Source organism: Musca vetustissima, unplaced genomic scaffold, assembly GCF_032173495.1.
Source record: "Musca vetustissima isolate MV318-11 ecotype Yass unplaced genomic scaffold, APGP_CSIRO_Mvet_v1 utg20574, whole genome shotgun sequence".
NCBI classification, from domain to species: Eukaryota; Metazoa; Arthropoda; class Insecta; order Diptera; family Muscidae; genus Musca; species Musca vetustissima.
Genome location: NW_026884091.1, coordinates 66,826 through 86,088, shown reverse-complemented (window position 1 = coordinate 86,088; position 19,263 = coordinate 66,826). Strand labels below are relative to the sequence as shown.

Below are 19,263 nucleotides of genomic sequence, written 5' to 3'. Positions count from 1 at the left end.
ATATTTTTTCCAAAGTTACTTCAAGTTCGGAGGTGGGGAATATCGGTGCACTCCTTCTGGTACCACTCGCAAAAATGATCAAAACTGTGCAAAAAATTAATTTTGTACTATCATACAAACGGGTCATATGATTTGAAGTAAACTTTTTCCAATTTATTATCTACACCAAGTCCGAAAATGGCATACATTGGCTAGCGCCTTCTGTTTCCTCCTTCACAAAGGGTCAACATTTTCAATATTCATAAATCCAATATCAAGTGAATGGAATGTCCGATTTGACTCAAACTTTGCACAACCTTTTATCGTTACCAAGACCAGATCAAGTTCGCAGAAGGGGCCCATTGGCCCACTCCTTTCACTCTTTCAGGTGTTCAAAAACTGGCGTCCAAAAAAACACGCATCCGCAATATTTATACCCTACACAACTATGTTGTCAGGGTATTATAGCTTTGTGCAACTCCAAGAGTTTGTAACGCCGCGACTAGCTCGACTAGCTGAGCCGATCTAGACATGTGTGTCCGTCTGTCCATTATAATTTGTAAACACGATACAGGCCACAGTTATGGACCAATCTTCACCAAATTTTGCATGGATGATCGGTTCGGCCCAATGAAGACCCCTATTGTTTTTGGTAAAGATCGGTTAATATGTAAGGGATGAAATGGACCAAATACTTAATTTTTGTCGGTTTTTATGGTCGCTCCAGAGGCCGCAGCTATGGTCCAAACATCGTGAAATTTTACATGGAGAAGAGGATCGTGCCAAAGAATAAACATTCCTTTTTTGATAAAGATCGGTCAATATTTATCGGGTCAAATGGACCCTGATTTTTGTGTGAAAAATTACAAAATTTTTATTCTGGGGCGTATATACTTACTCCTGAAGGACATAGAGCCGAGAAGTTGATAGTATATCCAAGAGGAGTTGTTGACCTTCAAATTGATACCAAACTTATGGCTGCATGTACTCTGATGTGGGAGTTATATGTAATTAGGTAAAAGTGACTAGTCCATACTATTACTATTACTCCATTAGAGGACGGAAATGTCGCGCTGATAGCTTTGAAATTGTACATGAACTTCCGATTATGGACAAGGGCGACGGCTATAGTTTTCGGTGAAGTTGAGATTTCATTCAGGGGTGCAATGAACGGAAAACTTTAATTTTGTCAGATTTTTTAGTCGCTCTAGAGGCAATTATTATATGCAGAACATCACATATTTTACAAGGTGAAGGGGATCTGACCAAATACTTAGAGCGGCTGTTTAGATGATGATCGGTCAATATTCCGAGGGTAAAATGAAACCAAACCTAAAGTGAACATTTTGTTTATTTTACGGCGTAAAATTTCACTTCAAGAAAAAAATTGGAAAAATATATCAGGGTTATAAATGAAGTTGTTGATCTATAATCGATAAAAAGGGTGCAAATATCTCGAAATATTTTCCAGGCTCAGAATATAGAACCGCAGAAAGTTTGATTTTCGAGGTAGTTGTGTAGGGTATTATATGGTATTCCGACTATACTGCTCCGCTCACTGGTTTTACAATGAAATCACGCATTTCTAATTTTTCCATTGTTCAAAATTGCGGATGCGTCTTTTTTGAACACCTGTTTTTATATGAAGGAGTTGCCAGATCGAAACAAAATTTAACGTGTGTTTATAACAGAGATGACCGTTTCCAAAACACCTAACATTTTTTCTGTTTATACCGGGCTTTCGGTTTAAACCGATATTTCGAGTTGCCACATTTTGTCAATTCTGTCGACTACCCATACCCCTAAAATACCATATTTTCTGAACAAAATTCCCCTTTATATCCTCTCAATTACATATTAATGAGATGTTTTCTTATTTCTGAGTTGAGCAATCTTAAAATGAAGGTTATCTTTTTAATATTTCATTAAAACAATTATTCGTTTCATCAAATATCCTTGCCTTACATCCCTATACCAGTCACTGTATTTGTTGTTTTTTTTTATTTTTCGTTTACTTATGTCCAGTAACAACTTACAACCATTGTTTCCGCCACCCCATTCCCCCTTTATTTGCTGCCAGTTATTTATTTTATTAATTGAGTCCTTTTTTTAATTGTGGACACCGTTTATTCGAGGCATCTCTGCATTATTTACCTGTTATTTGTGTTGTGCCATCCCTTTGGGTAGTGGATACCCGCCGAAACATGCTCAGCACAGCCTTCCTAAAAAATACAGAAAAAGGGAGCCAAAAAAGTTAAACATTATTATTAAAATGTATTCCCTAGAGGGGGAAAATTTAAAAAAATAGGAACCAAATTCAAAGGCATGGAAATAGATTTTCGAATTACTGAGCAGCAGCAGCAACAGGTAAAAGTCAAAGTGTTACATCATGACTAATTGGAGAATTTGGGCAAATTCTTTTAAAAACTTAACAATAATATTTTCGGTACACTTATATAGAATTATCTGATGATCAAAAATGGGGAAAATAATTTGAAAAAAATGCACAGCATTTTAAAAAATCTATCCATTGAATTTATATTCATCAAAAATTTTTATTAAATTTCATAAACTTTATTTAGGAATTTCATAAAAAATTAATGAATTTATATAAAAAACACAATCGGACAATTCTTAGAATAATATGTGTTCTACTAACGAATTCGATATTTTGACAGGGTTTCAGGTAAAAAATGTAAATAATTTACCATTGACATCCATTATATGTAAACGTTTCTTTAATTCCATGAAACTTACCTGAAATTTTGTCCACTCACACAATATAATACGAAATTAATTCCGAAATTAGTTACGAACAGTAAATGGAAAATATATTGTAGAACTACGGTGGTCTTCTCGTTGGTCGATGATTGTGTCTGAAAATAAAGAAAATAAATATTTTAATCGTTTATTTTGCAAGTGCTTTAAGTCCGAATACACACATTTGAAGATTTAAAGGAGGCGAAAATAAATTGACAAAATTTTGTTGTTGGTTTTATACCCTCAGCCTTTTGGCAATTTGATGTGGCAAAAATGTTTCATCGAAATATTGGTTCTAGACACCATGTTTTTCAGGCTCCGTCTCAGGCTATTTGGAATCGACAATTGTCTGTCCGTCTGTCTGGCCAGTTGGTGCGTACGATAACCCTCGTAGGGAGTAACAAAGTTCATTCAAACTTTACGCATCGCAATATTTCTTTCAAACTTCGTTTAAGGGAACCCCCCCATTCTCGATTTTAATTTTTCAAGATTTTCAATGGGCTGGTAAATCAATACCAATGCTTGTTAAGGTTTGTAACTTTGCACATATATATTTGAAGATTTAAAATAGAAGAAAAATAATTTACAAAACAATTTTTTTGTTGTCTTGTTGTTGTTTTTTGTAATTAAAGAAAAGTCCATATTTTTTATGGCGGGCATGATAACTCCTCACTGGAACACCGGAATCCGAAAATTCCACAAAATGGCGGACCTTTGAAAAAATATTTTTGGAAAATCGCCGATTTTTGACCAAAAACCAAGTTAAAAAATAGGGAAGATCTTCACCGATTGGCTTTATCCTAGTTCATACGATAGCTATACACTCACAGAGAAACGTGTACAAATTTGGAATCGATTGGGTTATTAGTTTTTGAGTTATCGTGCCCGCCATTCGCAAAAGAGAAAAACGAGTTTAGCCGCCACTTGATGCTGACACAATAAATCGGCTATATCTTCAAGAGTTCTTGAGATTTTCACTTGAAATTTTGTAGGGACATTCTTTAATCAGTGTAGATTCGAATTAATTCAAAAAAATTTTTGACCCCGAGAACTGGGGGGGGGGGGTTCCCTTAAGTTCGAAGATGGGGAATATCGGTCCGTCCTCCAAAATAATCAAAATTGTGTTAAAATTAATTTTACAATATCATGCGAACGGACTATCCGTTTCGAACTAAACACTGTACAACCTATTATCTTTACCAAGTCTATGTCAAGTAGGAGGATAGGGCCCATACATCCACTCTTTCTGGTACCTCCCACACAAATGGTCAACATTTTCAATATGTATAAATGCAATATCAGACGAACTGACTATCCGTTTTGAACCAAACTTTGTACAAGCCTAGGTGAAGTCCTAAGAAAAGAACCATTGGTCCACTTCTTCTGATATCTCCCTCACAAAGGGTCATCATTTTCCATATTTACAACTCCAAAATCAGGCGAATGGAATGTTCGATTTAAAACAAACCTTGGTAGAACCTATTGTCTTTACCAAACCTAGATCAAGTCCGAAGGTGGCAGCCGTCGGCTCTCTCCTTCTGGTACCTCCCCCACAAAGAGTCAATATTTTAAAATTTGTAAATTTAAATAAATTAAATATTAAATCCGAAAACTCTTTGATAAATACATATATATAAAGAAAATAATAAAAGCTGTGTGTAATTCCAAAAACCTCAGCAAGCAAAAGACTGATGGTATATACACTGGTGACCAAAACTAAAGCAACTGAATAAATGACCTATAACATTTTTGAAAATAAGGTTATAGTGAAAGTTTTTTTTCGAAATAAATAGATAATTTATTCACTTTAAAAACCCAAAAAATATTAAGGTAAAACTAGCGGGCCCGGCAAACGTTGTCTTGCCCAGCAATATAGTTGATGTATAATTTTCGATATTTTAGGTTGGTTTTTATACCCTCCACAGATTTTTGTAATACCTTGGTATTTGTCCGAACACACAGAAAATAACATTACAGTACTGAATATCTGAAATTGTATGTTTATGAACTATTTGCTATTTTTGTCCTCTAAAGTTTCGTTGATTAATAATTGCATTCGTGGAAAAATAAATTTAAATTAAAAACATTTAAATGCACATATAAGTTTGACTTCCGGATTTAATTACATTTTCCCCAATATATTTATTAGTCTTCCATATAACGGTAGCGTAATATTAAATTAGCTTTTTATACCCTCCACGATTTAATATAGAACTTTGAAATTTGCACATTTCTACTACTTATATAATATTTGGTATTGAAAATGTTAAATTTTCGTTCACTTTTTATGGTAGCCCCCAATATTCAACCGAATTACTTCTAATTTAATAATAGGGATACTACTACTAATACTGCCTAATTGAGATGATCAATATTGGCCTAAGATTTTTCTTAAAATTTTCTCTCATAAAAACCTTCCCACTGTAATTACCGACAACTGAAAGAAACTTTGAGTCAAATCGGTCCAGACGTTCTCAATTGATGAGTTAGTATACATTTTTTTGCCACCATTTATATATATATATAGATAGATTAATTTTGAAATTAAAAAAATTTGTTTATGGAAAAAACTAAATTGACCCAATTTTTTTGCTTAGTCAAAACTAATGCAACTTTTTGATTTTTTTCTTATAAATAAGCAAATCGACAGCATAACCACAATTTTTTGATTATGGCAGACACCTAGCAGACATTGAATCAATAAAATGCTCAATTTGATCCTTGGTTTACTATTCCTTGTATCCTGAACCATTGGAAAGAGGCTATGTATGCTTGTTTGTGAACTCTTTAGATTTTGCTATCCATGATACACCAATGATTTTTCTATAAGGTACAAATCTGATGATTGTGTTGGCCATTATAAAACTCTGATTTTTTTACTCCAGCAAACAATCTTTTACATGTTTTGGGGGTATGTTTGAAGGTTATTGTCATGCTGAGACACCCAGTACAGAGGTATATTTTCTTCAACAAGGGAAAAATTGCGCTTTCCAACACATTTGTATAAATAATCCGATCCATTACTTCATACATCTCGAAAAATATCGAATTCCATAAATATACAAACAATAGAATGCCATCATTGACCCGCATCCATGCTTTCCAGCACTCTTACAATACCATGGCATGAGCATTTAATTTTTTGGACTTTCTCACGGTTTTTTTTTTCATGTCTGAGTTTTCAATATTTAACTTTTATTCATCCGAGAACATAATATTTCTGCACTGAGTCGAGTCCCAATTAATATGAGCTTTTGCGAAAGACTATCTGGCTTTCCGATTTTTCAGAAGTAATATGGCTTTTACGATAGTTTCCAAGCATGTAGACCTGCTACCATAGCTCGTTCACGCTCTGTTCTTGAGGTTATATTCAACGATAACTTTCTCACAAATTCCCTTGAACTCTTAAATGGGTATTTTTTAGGGCTATGACAATTTGTTGATCAGTACGAACTGATGTTCTTCTACTGATCTAGTTGCATAAAATTAACATATAATTCCAAAAATCACTATATTATTCATAGAATATTTCTCCGAAATCCTTTTCTGTAATAAATTATTTTCACAATCTCTGGTAATTAGCTGTTTTATTGGAGTACTGTATTTGTTTCTAGCCATTTTTATGTATTTTTGGCAGTATGTCAAAATAGAATACCAGACACATGTTATTGTAATAAAAATCCATTTAAAAATTACCTCTAAGAATCGGAATATGTGAGAAAACAAAACATGCGAGGGCGGTTAGGAAACTTCTTAGCAGGTTGCGCAAAAATTCGCTCGCGAATGATTCAAAATACTACATTTTTTTCGTTTTGTGCTCATTTTACGAATGAATTTATGGCGATAAACTCTTTACCAAACGAACATTCGCCAACAAATGTTCGCGCACACATAACAAATGAGTGAGAGAACAAAACAACGTTCGTTTCGTTTGGTGGTTGAAATTCTTTCTGACATTCTCTCACGAATGAAACATTTCCGAATTCTCGCGAATGCTCAAAACAGCAACAACAATAACAATAAACGTGCGTGAATCAATAGTTGTTGGACATGTGTTTGTGTGTTCAGTGCTCGCGAGCATTCGCGAACATTTGTTTTTTGAGTTTTTCAAAAGAATGTTCTTCAGCAACAAATGCCCGCGAAAGAATGAATCGACGACGCTTGCAGCGAAATTTTATCGTTCGTGAATTTTTCGTACAATGTGAATATTCGCGAGAGATTGCAAATGCTTGTTCATTCATTGTAACTTTATCATTCGCGATAAATTTAAAACATTCGAATTCTCGCCCGTGAGAAATAGCGTATTCTAATCATTTTTCGCACCCTGCTTCTTAACCTATCAATGAAAGTTTTCCTAAAAATCAATTTTTAGTTGCTTTAGTTTTGTCAACCAGTGTATCTGGCGGCAACACATATTTACTTGTTTTTAAATACAATTTCTATTTGATTTATTGTCATTATTAATTCCTTGCAAATTCTCTTTTTTAATACCGTTACGGAATATACATTTATTTCCTTGAATTTCCTGCTCACTTTGCTGTTGGCCGTTGTTTTTTTTTTTGTTTTTTTTTTTTTGTAGATTGGGTATTTTTAATCACACACACACATTCAATTGCAAATACGATAATTAATGCGAAAACCTGAACCGTTAGCTGCAATTTCGAATAGAAATTCAGAATTTTTACGGACAAATTATTGTTGAATACCTAATACAGGGCAACGTTTCCGCTATTTGCTGAAAATGTATAGTGTTGTTTTCCAATTTTATTTGAATTTCTACCAGTGAAATGTTAGATTGATAGTTCTGGTCTGTCTGTCTGTCTGTCTGTTGGTGTTTGGATGAAATTTCCATTTGTATATGGGCAATATTGTGAATTTTTTAACATAGCTGAAGTCGAGGTTCGCCCTTTTTTAATTCGGGAATTATTTAAGTATATGAAAAAGTGAATAGTTTTGGTATAATTGATCTGTCGTTGCAAACTTTTCGTGATATTGACCTCCAAACTTTATTTGGGTAAAAGCTGTGTCAACTTTGATGTGAAAAAATGTGTAAAAGCAGGTTGAGGCGAACCACTTGTTTTATGTTCGTTTTATCGATTTGAGGCTAAGCCACTCCACGCCTATTGGTCTTAAGAAATTTCTTTATAAAATTCACGCCTATTGGTCTTAAGAAATTTCTTTCCACGCCTATTGGTCTTTAGAAAGTGAATATTTTTATATATGTCCATTTTTAGGCTAAATTCGGGTAAACTAGAAGAATAACCACAATAATTTTCTCTCAAAATTAATTTCTCTCAAATTTAATTTTTTAAATTAAAAAAAAATAAATATGATGACATTATATCTACGAATCAAAAACAAATAATTTTCCTCAGTATATTGTTTTGTTGTGGCTGTAATTTTTGATATCATTTGATTCATCATAGTGTTTAGATTATGTATATATTTTTAAATTAATTTTTAGGTTGATACATGTCATTAATATTATGAAAATAATGACGTAATCCGTAATCACAATAAAGATGCACATATTCGCGAAATATGAGAAAAATAAAACGATATAGCAGATTACATCAATATTTTCATTATATTAATGACATACACACACCTAAACATTAATTTAAAAATATCTAAATAATCTAAACACCAGGATGAATCAAATGATTTCAAAAGCACACAAGTCCGTGTAGCAGTTTTTAAATTAAAGCGACAACCAAACAAGATATTGAGGAAAAATATTTGTTTTTAGTTCGAAAAAATAATGTCATCATATTTATTTTTTTAATTTTATACAAGAAATTTCAGAAAAAAATGTTAGGGTTATTCTGCTATTTTACCCGAATTTCGCCGAAAATTGACATATATAAAAATAATCACTTTTTGTGTATAAGTACACGCCTTGCGGATTATATCAAGACCCTCCCGATAAATCTTGGGGTTCTATAAATAGAAATAAATCTTAAAATAAAATAATATTATGAAATATACATTTTAAATTGTTTCTAAATCGCGTAATTATCAAAATCATTTGATGCGCATGCGGTTCCAAGGAAGTACTGAAGTTTGTCTTCCATGTATATTTTGCGAAATTTCATTTGACGGCTAAGATGTGCCACACGTTGCATTGAAGTAACCAAAAACTCGTAAAACACGAATAATTTCCGAAAACTCCATATGCCATTAACGCGCATCCGATTTCGGTGTGCAGCCTAAAAAAATACATCCATCTATACCGATTTCAATGTGGTCCATTAACCCTACGGTCAATAACCGGGTACATTTGTACCTTTTTTTGAATAAAATTGCTGTAAAATTTTTAATTATGGAGATATTTGGATCAAATTTTGTGGAATCATTCTTGAGGTATTTTTACACATAATCGAAGAAAAAAATTATAAATTTTTTCCATATATATAATTTTTACAATTTTTTAAAGTTATTACCTACGTAGATCAATAACCATGGTACATTTGTACCCATCCAAAGATAGCTCTGTAACTCATTAAAAAATTGGACTATCTTGAGGTTTTTTGTTTTAAATTAGTCTATACTGATCTGATCTAGATGTAGGAACTCAAAATTATATATACATTAAAATAATATATATTTAAATCCATGCTTAAATGATAATCTACCTAAAACAATCATAGTAAATTCGTTATAGCTTTCGAATGGGTTAAGCTTTTTTAGATATTTTTTTTATTGGGATCTTATTTAGGTGTTCATCAACCCCTCTGCAAATTTTGGTGGCCCTAGACAACATGGGGCCATCAGGGCGACTCGTGGAAGTCAGAAACTACCCTGGTTTTCCCTTGGCATACAGGGACAAAAACAATGATTATTGTCCGTAATTTTCCAATTATTCTTTATATTGGCCCTGAAACTTTTTCCATAATCGAATTAGTCTGATTGATTACAATCCTAAATTGGCGTACATATATAAACTATCATTAAATAATGTTTTAAAGTATTAAATAATGTTAATAATGCGTCAATCACAATCTCTAAACCCATAAAATGTGAATAATTCTCAATAATAATTGTTTTAGTCCCTGTATACCAAAGGAAAACTAACGTAGTTTCTGACTTCCACGAGTCGCCCTGATGGCCCCATGTTGTCTAGGGCCACAAAAATTTGCAGAGGTGTTGAGGAACACCTAAATAAGATCCCAATAAAAAAATAACTAAAAAAGCTTAACACATTCGAAAGCCATAACGAATTTACTATGATTGTTTTAGATAGATTATCATTTAAGCATGGATTTAAATATATATTATTTTAATGTATATATAATTTTGAGTTCCTACATCTAGATCAGATCCGTATAGACTAATTTAAAACAAAAAACCTCACGATAGTCCAATTTTTTAATGAGTTACCGAGCTATCTTTGAATGGGTACAAATGTACCACGGTTATTGATCTACGTATACTTTTTTGGTTATTGACCGTAGGGTTAGGAACCATGGATGTGCCAGCTCACACTATTTTTGAGATAAATTGGGTACATCTCTCTTTCGGCTGATGTTTTTAAAGTTCTCTTTTCGAAAAAGATCAAAATCCATATGAGGTCATTTATTGAAGCGGAAATGATCCACAGAAAACGCAAATAAATCCGCGACATTTTCAAAAACATTTTTTGCCAAATTTCGTGTTTTTGGAAGGCCAGTTTTCGCCGTTCTAGTAGATGGATTTTCACGAAGAAGGTTTTATTTCATCCGAAACGTAAAAAACCTTACTGATCGCGGGTACCCATATAATTCAGTTGACAGATCTAAAAATTTGGCCCGAAAAATAAGTTTTTTAGAAATTTGATCGCACAAAATTTTCACCATCGGATGAGTATTACTCTGAAGCTGTGCATACTACATACACAAAATACATATCAAATTACGCAGATTCGAGACTACAATAATCTTATAATCGATTTTTAGAAATTCCTGTTTGCGTATTAAAACTAGAAGTAAAATTAAAAAACACTTAAAATCGAGCTTCAAAATTTCAGCATCATTTAAAGGTAGATGCAGTTAAAATTTTGAAAAATTATATATAAGAACGTAGTCCACATTTTGTTGACTTCTAGTTTTACTTTGAGACGAAGACCGTAAAATGAGTGGCCTAATCACAAATCGATAGAGAACATAAAAAAACTGGTTCGCCTCAACCTGTTTTTACACATTTTTTACATTATTGCGGACACAGCTTCCACCAAAATAAAGTTTGGAGGTCAATATTATGAACAGTTTGCAAAGACAGACCAATTAACCCAAAACTATTCACTTTTTTCATATACTTAAGTAATTCCCGAGTTATAAAGGGGTGAACCTCCGTTTTAGCTATGTTAAAAAATTGGCAATATTGCCCATATATGTATGTACGTTTCCAACGTAATTACAATGTATTACCAATAACGACTCATTAAAAGTAATGTAAATTGCAGTCGGTATAATTATGAACAGATATGACATTTGCCAGCTGTTTCATTACATTTTTTTGTTGTTGTCTGACTACTAATGAATGTCTCATTTCTATTGAATTTTATTAGAACTGATTGATGTTTATGCCATGAGAGTTTAGTTTCAAAATCACAATAATTATTCCCGCCCCTACACATTCTCATCCCACAGGTTGGATAGTTTGTAAAATTTTGAAAATAAAAAAAACACACACTTTGAATGCAGACATATCTCAAAAATATATTCAATTTATGGCAAGTCACCGCTTGGCAATGCCATAACACATAGCTCACATATGCTAACAATAGCATTCGATTAGTTTGCACTTTTATAAGTTACAGCTTAACTAACTGTAATTTCTGTAACGACATTTCACGTGTTGAAATATGTATTTTGAAGGTTACCACCTCCAAATAGTTCAAATCGTGTGGGTTGGAATTTCACGTGTGGCAAAAACCGCTAAAACTCATGAATGAGGAATGAAACCATAAAGTCTTAGCTTGACACATGTTGTCTCAACAGCCATAGCAACTCAATCACAAAAGCCATTGAGTGGTACCGCTCGGCGGGAGTGACCTTTAAAATTGTCCCACCATGCTAAACATTTTCGTGGAATTTAATAATTTTTCTTTTTTATTTTTGTTTTGATTAAAGATGTCTTCTTTGCCATTCAATAAATTGTTCATTTTTTCAAATATGCAAACTGTGCAAAGTGAATATTCAAAAATTGAATCTCTGTATGTGGTTTTCTCTATAATGACAAAGCAAGGTCATCCTATTTAATTACTATTATTATAGTGTACACTAATTTGTGTGTTATGAGAATAATCAAAATTTCTTTTGAAATAACATTTGCCACATTTTAGTCCAGCTCATGGTCTGGGGTTGTAAAATTCTTTATGGGGGTGGAAAGCTCTTGGCGAACACATTAAGAACCCTGAAGGACAAATTCGCTATAAGTTTTTGGATCATGGAGAACAAAAACTTTATATTTTTATTTGTGGCTATGGCAGGATTAATTTTGCAAAACATGTCCTACGCCAATCTCCAGTCCTTGTGCGCCTTTTTCCTCCTTATTTTCTTGAATCGTAAACTATATAAAACAAGACGAGTTGCTTTTTATACCCTCCACCATAGTATGGAGGGTATATTAATTTTGTCATTCCGTTTGTAACTCATCAAAATATTCATTTCCGACCCTATAAAGTATATATATTCTTGATCAGGGTAAAATTCTAAGACGATCTAGCCATGACCGTCCGTCCGTCTGTTGTAATCACGCTATCTTCTGAAGGAATTGAGATAAGATGCTGAAATTTTGCATAGGGTTGTCTTTTGTCTGCAGGCAGGTCAAGTTCGAAGATGGGATATATCGGTCCACGTTTAGGCATAGTTCCCATATAACAGTACCCCCCAATTTTCGGTATTTTGGGGTTCTTGAGTGCGTTTTTCAACCGAATACGCTGAAATTTGGTACATTGGGTTCTTATTGGGTACTAAATGTCCCCATAAAAAAATTATATATATAGGTCCACTTTTTCTGGTAGCCCCCATATAACGGTACCTCCTAATTTACAGTATTTTGGGGGTTTTGATCGTATTTTTCTACCAAATTGGCTGTAATTTAGTATTTCGAGTTCTTAATGGGTACCAAATCTCTCCACATAAAATTATAAATACAGGTCAATTTTTTCGGATATCCCCCATATAAGGGTACCCCCCAATTTTCGGTATTTTAGGGTTCTTGAGCGCGTTTTTTAACCGAATACGCTGAAATTTGGTACATTGGGTTCTTAATAGGTTCCAAATCCCTCCACAAAAAATTATGAATATAGGTCCATTTTTTCGGATAGCCCCCATATAAGGGTACCCCCAATTTTCGGTATTTTGGGGTTCTTGAGCGCGATTTTCAACCGAATTTGCTGCTTTGTATATTGTAACAAACTTCCTTACCAAAAATTATTAATATTCGCATCCTTTTTGGGGTAGTCCCTATATAACCCCCTTTTTATATTAAAATAATTATCTGATTTGTTCCGCGTTTTGAGTTTAGTTCTAAAACTCTTTTGTAATCATTTCACCTGCGGAGGATAAAGTGTATACACCCTCATTAGCAATAAGGCTGATGTTATAATTACCCTTTAAAAATTTCTAAAATTTGTATTATGGTTTAAATAATCCGTTTTTAGAAATGCCGATATAGGTCCACTTTTTGGTATGTTCCCTATATTTTCATTTCTAGTACCTGGCAATATATCTATGGTGGAGGGTATCCAAAGTTCGGCCCGGCCGAACTTACCGCTTTTTCACTTGTTATTTTCAAATATTGTACCAAATATTGTTTAGGGTCTCTACGCGACCAGAAATTGATATTCTTATATTTTCATCGCCCTTTTCTCTTTTACCTGATCCTTGTCCAGGAAATGACGCTTGCAATGATGCCATATTTGCTCGAGTCGCGTGGCCTTCATGACACCACATAAGTCGTATTCTTTACAATTGCAGACAACAAAATCGGTTATCATATAGCCATAACGTGCGAATTGACAGTGACAGTCCAATCACTCATTCGGACCAAAAAGAGCGCATTAAACAGTGACTATTTCTGAATGTAATGGCCTCTCTACGATTACTTGAGATTTTCTCAGTTAAAATAATTTTATTTATTACCATATCCGTAGTTGGACAATAATTTAAACTATAATCTCCTATTAAAGCACGAATCAACAAATTTTGTGGTGGGTTTTGATCATTTGTATACATTGTATGATCCATTGTTCAATGTCAGATTTTCAACTGAGAAGAAAAAATGGTTTAAAAACTTAGTTCGATGGATGTCGATTTCAGTCCCATACTATTAAAACCACGAAATAACCCTTTATGGCAGAATATTTAGATAAGAATAAAATTCTATGTCGATTTTGTTATGTTCGAGGGCAGTTCGGAAAAAATTAAGTGTTTTCGAGACTTCTATCTCTGTTTTGAACACATGCTAAATTTTGTGTGCTGAATTTAAACGTGGTCGTACCAGCATTGAAGATGAGCCACTTAGTGGACGTCCAAAACAGCAACAACAACAGAAATTGTAGCCAAAGTGCGTGATATGGTAATATATCATGGGCATCTCAAATGATCGAGTCCATTTAATTTTGCATGAAGAACTACAGATGAAAATGCTTTCTGCAAGATAGGTGCGGGATTTTGTGAACAGTCTATCAAAAACGCAAGAGAATGAACATTTCTCAAGTTTGTTTGGGTCGTTTTAAGCGAGGTTAAGGGGACCCCCCCATTCTCGGGGTCAAACATTTTTTTGATTTAATTGATTGATTGATCTTCACTAATTCAAGAATGTCCCTACAAATTTTCAAGTGAAAATCTCAAGAACTCTTGAAGATATAGCCGATTTATTGTGTCAACGTCAAGTGACGGCTATAGGGCTTCTCAAACTTTAAACGCGTTTTTCTCTTTTGCGAATGGCGGGCACGATAACTCAAAAACCAATAACCCAATCGATTCCAAATTTCTACACGTTTCTCTGTGAGTGTATAGCTATCGTATGAATGAGGTTAGGATTTTCATGCATTAGTATTTGACAGATCACGTGGGATTTCAGACATGGTGTCAAAGAGAAAGATGCTCAGTATACTTTGACATTTCATCATGAATAGACTTACTAACGAGCAACGCTTGCAAATCATTCAATTTTATTACCAAAATCAGTGTTATGGTCCGATTTATGGTCTACATAATCGACCAAGTGAGCAAACAATTAATGCGATTGTGACCAAGTTTCGCACTCAGTTTACTTTATTGGACATTAAACCAACCACACGAATGCGTACAGTGCGTACAGAAGAGAATATTGCGTCTGTTTCTGAGAGTGTTGCTGAAGACCATGAAATGTCGATTCGTCGCCGTTCGCAGCAATTGGGTTTGTGTTATTCGACCACTTGGAAGATTTTACGCAAAGATCTTGGTGTAAAACCGTATAAAATACAGCTCGCGCAAGAACTGAAACCGAACGATCTGCCACAACGTCGAATTTTCAGTGAATGGACCCTAGAAAAGTTGGCAGAAAATCCGCTTTTTTATCGACAAATTTTGTTCAGCGATGAGGCTCATTTCTGGTTGAATGGCTACGTAAATAAGCAAAATTGCCGCATTTGGAGTGAAGAGCAACCAGAAGCCGTTCAAGAACTGCCCATGCATCCCGAAAAATGCACTGTTTGGTGTGGTTTGTACGCTGGTGGAATCATTGGACCGTATTTTTTCAGAGATGCTGTTGGACGCAACGTTACGGTGAATGGCGATCGCTATCGTTCGATGCTAACAAACTTTTTGCTGCCAAAAATGGAAGAACTGAACTTGGTTGACATGAGGTTTCAACAAGATGGCGCTACATGCCACACAGCTCGCGATTCTATGGCCATTTTGAGGGAAAACTTCGGAGAACAATTCATCTCAAGAAATGGACCGGTAAGTTGGCCACCAAGATCATGCGATTTGACGCATTTAGACTATTTTTTGTTGGGCTACGTCAAGTCTAAAGTCTACAGAAATAAGCCAGCAACTATTCCAGCTTTGGAAGACAACATTTCCGAAGAAATTCGGAAAAGTTGCCCAAAATTGGACTTTCCGAATGGACCACCTAAGACGCAGCCGCGGTCAACATTTAAATGAAATTATCTTCAAAAAGTAAATGTCATGGACCAATCTAACGTTTCAAATAAAGAACCGATGAGATTTTGCAAATTTTATGCGTTCTTTTTTTAAAAAAAAAAGTTATCAAGCTCTTAACAAATCACTCTTTAGGATAAAGCCAATCGGTGAAGATCTTCCTTATTTTTTAACTTGGTTTTTGGTCAAAAATCGGCGATTTTCCAAAAATATTTTTTCAAATGTCCGCCATTTTGTTAATTTTAGAGCGAAGTCAATAATCCTAGTTCATACGAGAGCCAGACATGTACTCTTTCTAACACCGTTGGATTTTTGGGATTCCGATGTTCCAGTGAGGAGTTATCATGCCCGCCATCAAAAATAAGGACTTTTCTTTAATAACAAAAAACAACAACAAAACAATAAGAATTTATTTTTTGTAAATTATTGTTCTTCTCTTTTAAATCTTCAAATATATATGTGCAAAGTTACAAAGCTTAACAAGCATTGGTATTGATTTACCAGCCCATTGAAAATCTTGAAAAATTAAAATTGAGAATGGGTGGGGTTCCCTTAAATGGATTTTAAGCGTTGTTTCATAACTGCGGATGAGACATGGATCCACCACTACTATACTCCAGAGACAAAAGAACAATCCAAACAATGGACTGAAGCTGGAGGACCAAAGAAGGCAAAAACAATTAAATCGGCTGGTACGGTTATGACAACGAGTTTTGAGACTTCAAAGGTTATTTATAGTTTTAATGAACTTAAATTATTTATTTTCGACGTGACTATCATTTTCTCAAAAGTCAAATTTGAATGCAATGAAATTGTAAAATATAAGTGAATCGCACACCACATTTTACAACACGCTATAGTTGGGATTTTTCTTAGAAATAAGTTCGAATCATATTTGTACATATGTATTTTATTCTCTCAAACATTTATTAAATATGTTTATTAACATTTCCTCCTTTTCTCCTTCTTGCAGGTAAGTGATTTTCTGCTCATAAGTTTGGTGAGTATTAATTCCTAGAAACCATATCAATTATTGGTTATCTCACATATGAATGTATAACATCCATCTAAAGTAACAAATGGTAATCAATCGAAACACACACACACATCAATAAAAGTTGAAATTTTAATGGAAAGGAGTAGCTACCATAACACAATCCATATTTATACGCCATATACATGTGCGGTGCTTATGAATTGGTTATTTGTGGTGGCTATGTTTATTAGTTATCGCCATAAATAAAAAAAATCATACCCAATAGGTGGCTAACAGGTAAACACACATCAGTGGAAATTTAAATTTGAACAGAAAGGAGTAGTTACCATAGCAATCTATACTAATAAAAGAGTAAAGTGATTGACTGACTGACTGATTTAACGATTCATCAACGCCCAGACGGAACGGCTGAAGCTAGAATCTTGAAATTTTGAGTGAGGGTCACCCTTGGTCCAAAGGTGGCAGATAAGCAGGGTTTTTGGAAATTCGTACTAGAACGGTACGAAAAGTACTAAATGTGATACCATTTGTATTTGGCGAACCGGTGGAGCTAGAACTCTGATTGGTGGTCGTTGATGGAGTGTAGGATAGATGTACCAAAGGGTTTTTGGAAATTCGAACTATAACTATCCGAAAAGTACGAAAATGTACTAGATCTGGTACAATTCTGTAGCATGTGAACGGATAGCGTTAAAAACTTTAAATTTGGAGTGTGAATTAAGGTTGAGATGTAGGGTCCATTTAAGGAGATGGTTTTGAAAGCGTGGGCTCATGTGTACGAAAAGTACTATATGGTACTATATTTGGTACAAATTTAATCTATACTAATAAAAGAGTGAAGTGGTTAACTGACTGACTGGCATTTAACGATTCATCAACGCCCAGACGAAATGGCTGAAGCTAGAATCTTAACATTTTGGGTGAGTGTCACTCTTGGTCCAAAGGTGACAGATAAGGTTGGGTTTTTGGAAATTCGTACTAGAACCGTACGAAAAGTACTAAAAATGGTATCATTTGTATTTGGCGAACCAGTAGAGCTACAAATTTTTTTTTGGAAATTCGAACTATAAGTATCGGAAAAGTACTGAAATGTACTAAATTTGTTACAACTTCGTGCATGTGAATGGATTGAGCTAAAAACTTGAAATTTGGTATGCAAATTAAGGTTGAGAATTAGGGTCGATATGAGGAGAGTTTGGAAATCGTGTACTCATGTTTACGAAAAGTATTATATGGTACTATATGTAGTACAAATTTGATTTGGAGGTACAAATCGAGCTGGAATCCTGGAATTTGAAATAAAAATTACCGTCGGAGTATAGGATTGGGATATGAACGTAGTTTTGGAAATATGTTACTTATGTGTACGAAATGTACTAAATCGTACTATATTCGGTACAGTTTGGATTTGGGTGATCCTATAGAGCGGGAAAAATGAAATTTGGAGTCAGGATTTGTGGATTGGGGTCAGGATTCAGTTTACGGAAATAATACTTATGGATACTAAATGGTACTAAATTTGGTACAATTTAAATATTAGGTGAACCAATAGAGCTAGAATCATGAAATTTGGAGCCAGGATCATTGTTGAGGTGTAAGATTGAGATATGTAGGAAGTTTTAGAAATTTGTACTAATGTGCACTAAATTTGGTACAATTTGAATTGTGAGTGAACCGAAAGAGTTGGAATCCTGAAACTTGGATTTGGGATCACTGTGAGGTTGTAGGGTTGGGGTATGTAGAAAGTTTTAGAAATTTGCACTAAGTGTACTAAATTTGGTACAATTTAAATTGTGGGTGAAGCGATAGAGTAGGAATCCTGAAATTTTGATTTAGGATCTCTGTGGAGGTGTAGGATTGTAGGAGGGAGGGTATGGAAATTGATGTGTATGTAGGAGGGTATGGAAATTGATACTACTATGTACTAAATTTAGTACGATATGATTTTTGGTTGAACCAAAAGAGTTGGAATCTTGATATTTTGATTTATGAACACTGTGGAAGTTTAGGATTGGGGTATGTAGGAAGTTTTGGAAATTTGAACTAATGTGTACCAAATTTGGTACAATTTGAATAGTGGGTAAACCGGTAGAGTTTGAATCCTGAAACTTAGATTTAGGATCACTGTGGGGTGTTGGTTTGGGTTAAGTAGGAAATTTTGGAAATTCGTACTACTGTGTACTAAATTTGGTACAATTTGGATTGTGGGTCAACTGATAAAGTTGGAATCCTGAAACTTCGATTTAGGATCACTGTGGGGGTGTAGGATTGGGGTATGTAGGAAGTTTTGGAAATTGGTACAACTATGTACTAAATTTGGTAGAATTTGAATTATGGGTGAACCAATGGACCTATGGTAGGTTTGAGTTAAGTAGGAAGTTTTGGAAATTATAC

The 19,263-nt window shown here is 34.1% G+C and overlaps 1 protein-coding gene across 1 annotated transcript in view; it reads right to left on the bottom strand.

Annotated features, from left to right (window-relative positions):
- The window catches only part of LOC133331103 (uncharacterized), a 76,378-nt gene that overhangs the window by 14,383 nt on the left and 42,732 nt on the right, over positions 1 to 19,263 (bottom strand). The window contains exons 6-7 of the mRNA XM_061539513.1: positions 2,737 to 2,855; positions 2,134 to 2,201 (exon numbers count right to left, since the gene is read on the bottom strand). Coding sequence (XP_061395497.1) covers positions 2,134 to 2,201; positions 2,737 to 2,855 — 187 coding nt within the window. The remainder of the gene's footprint in view (positions 1 to 2,133; positions 2,202 to 2,736; positions 2,856 to 19,263) is intronic.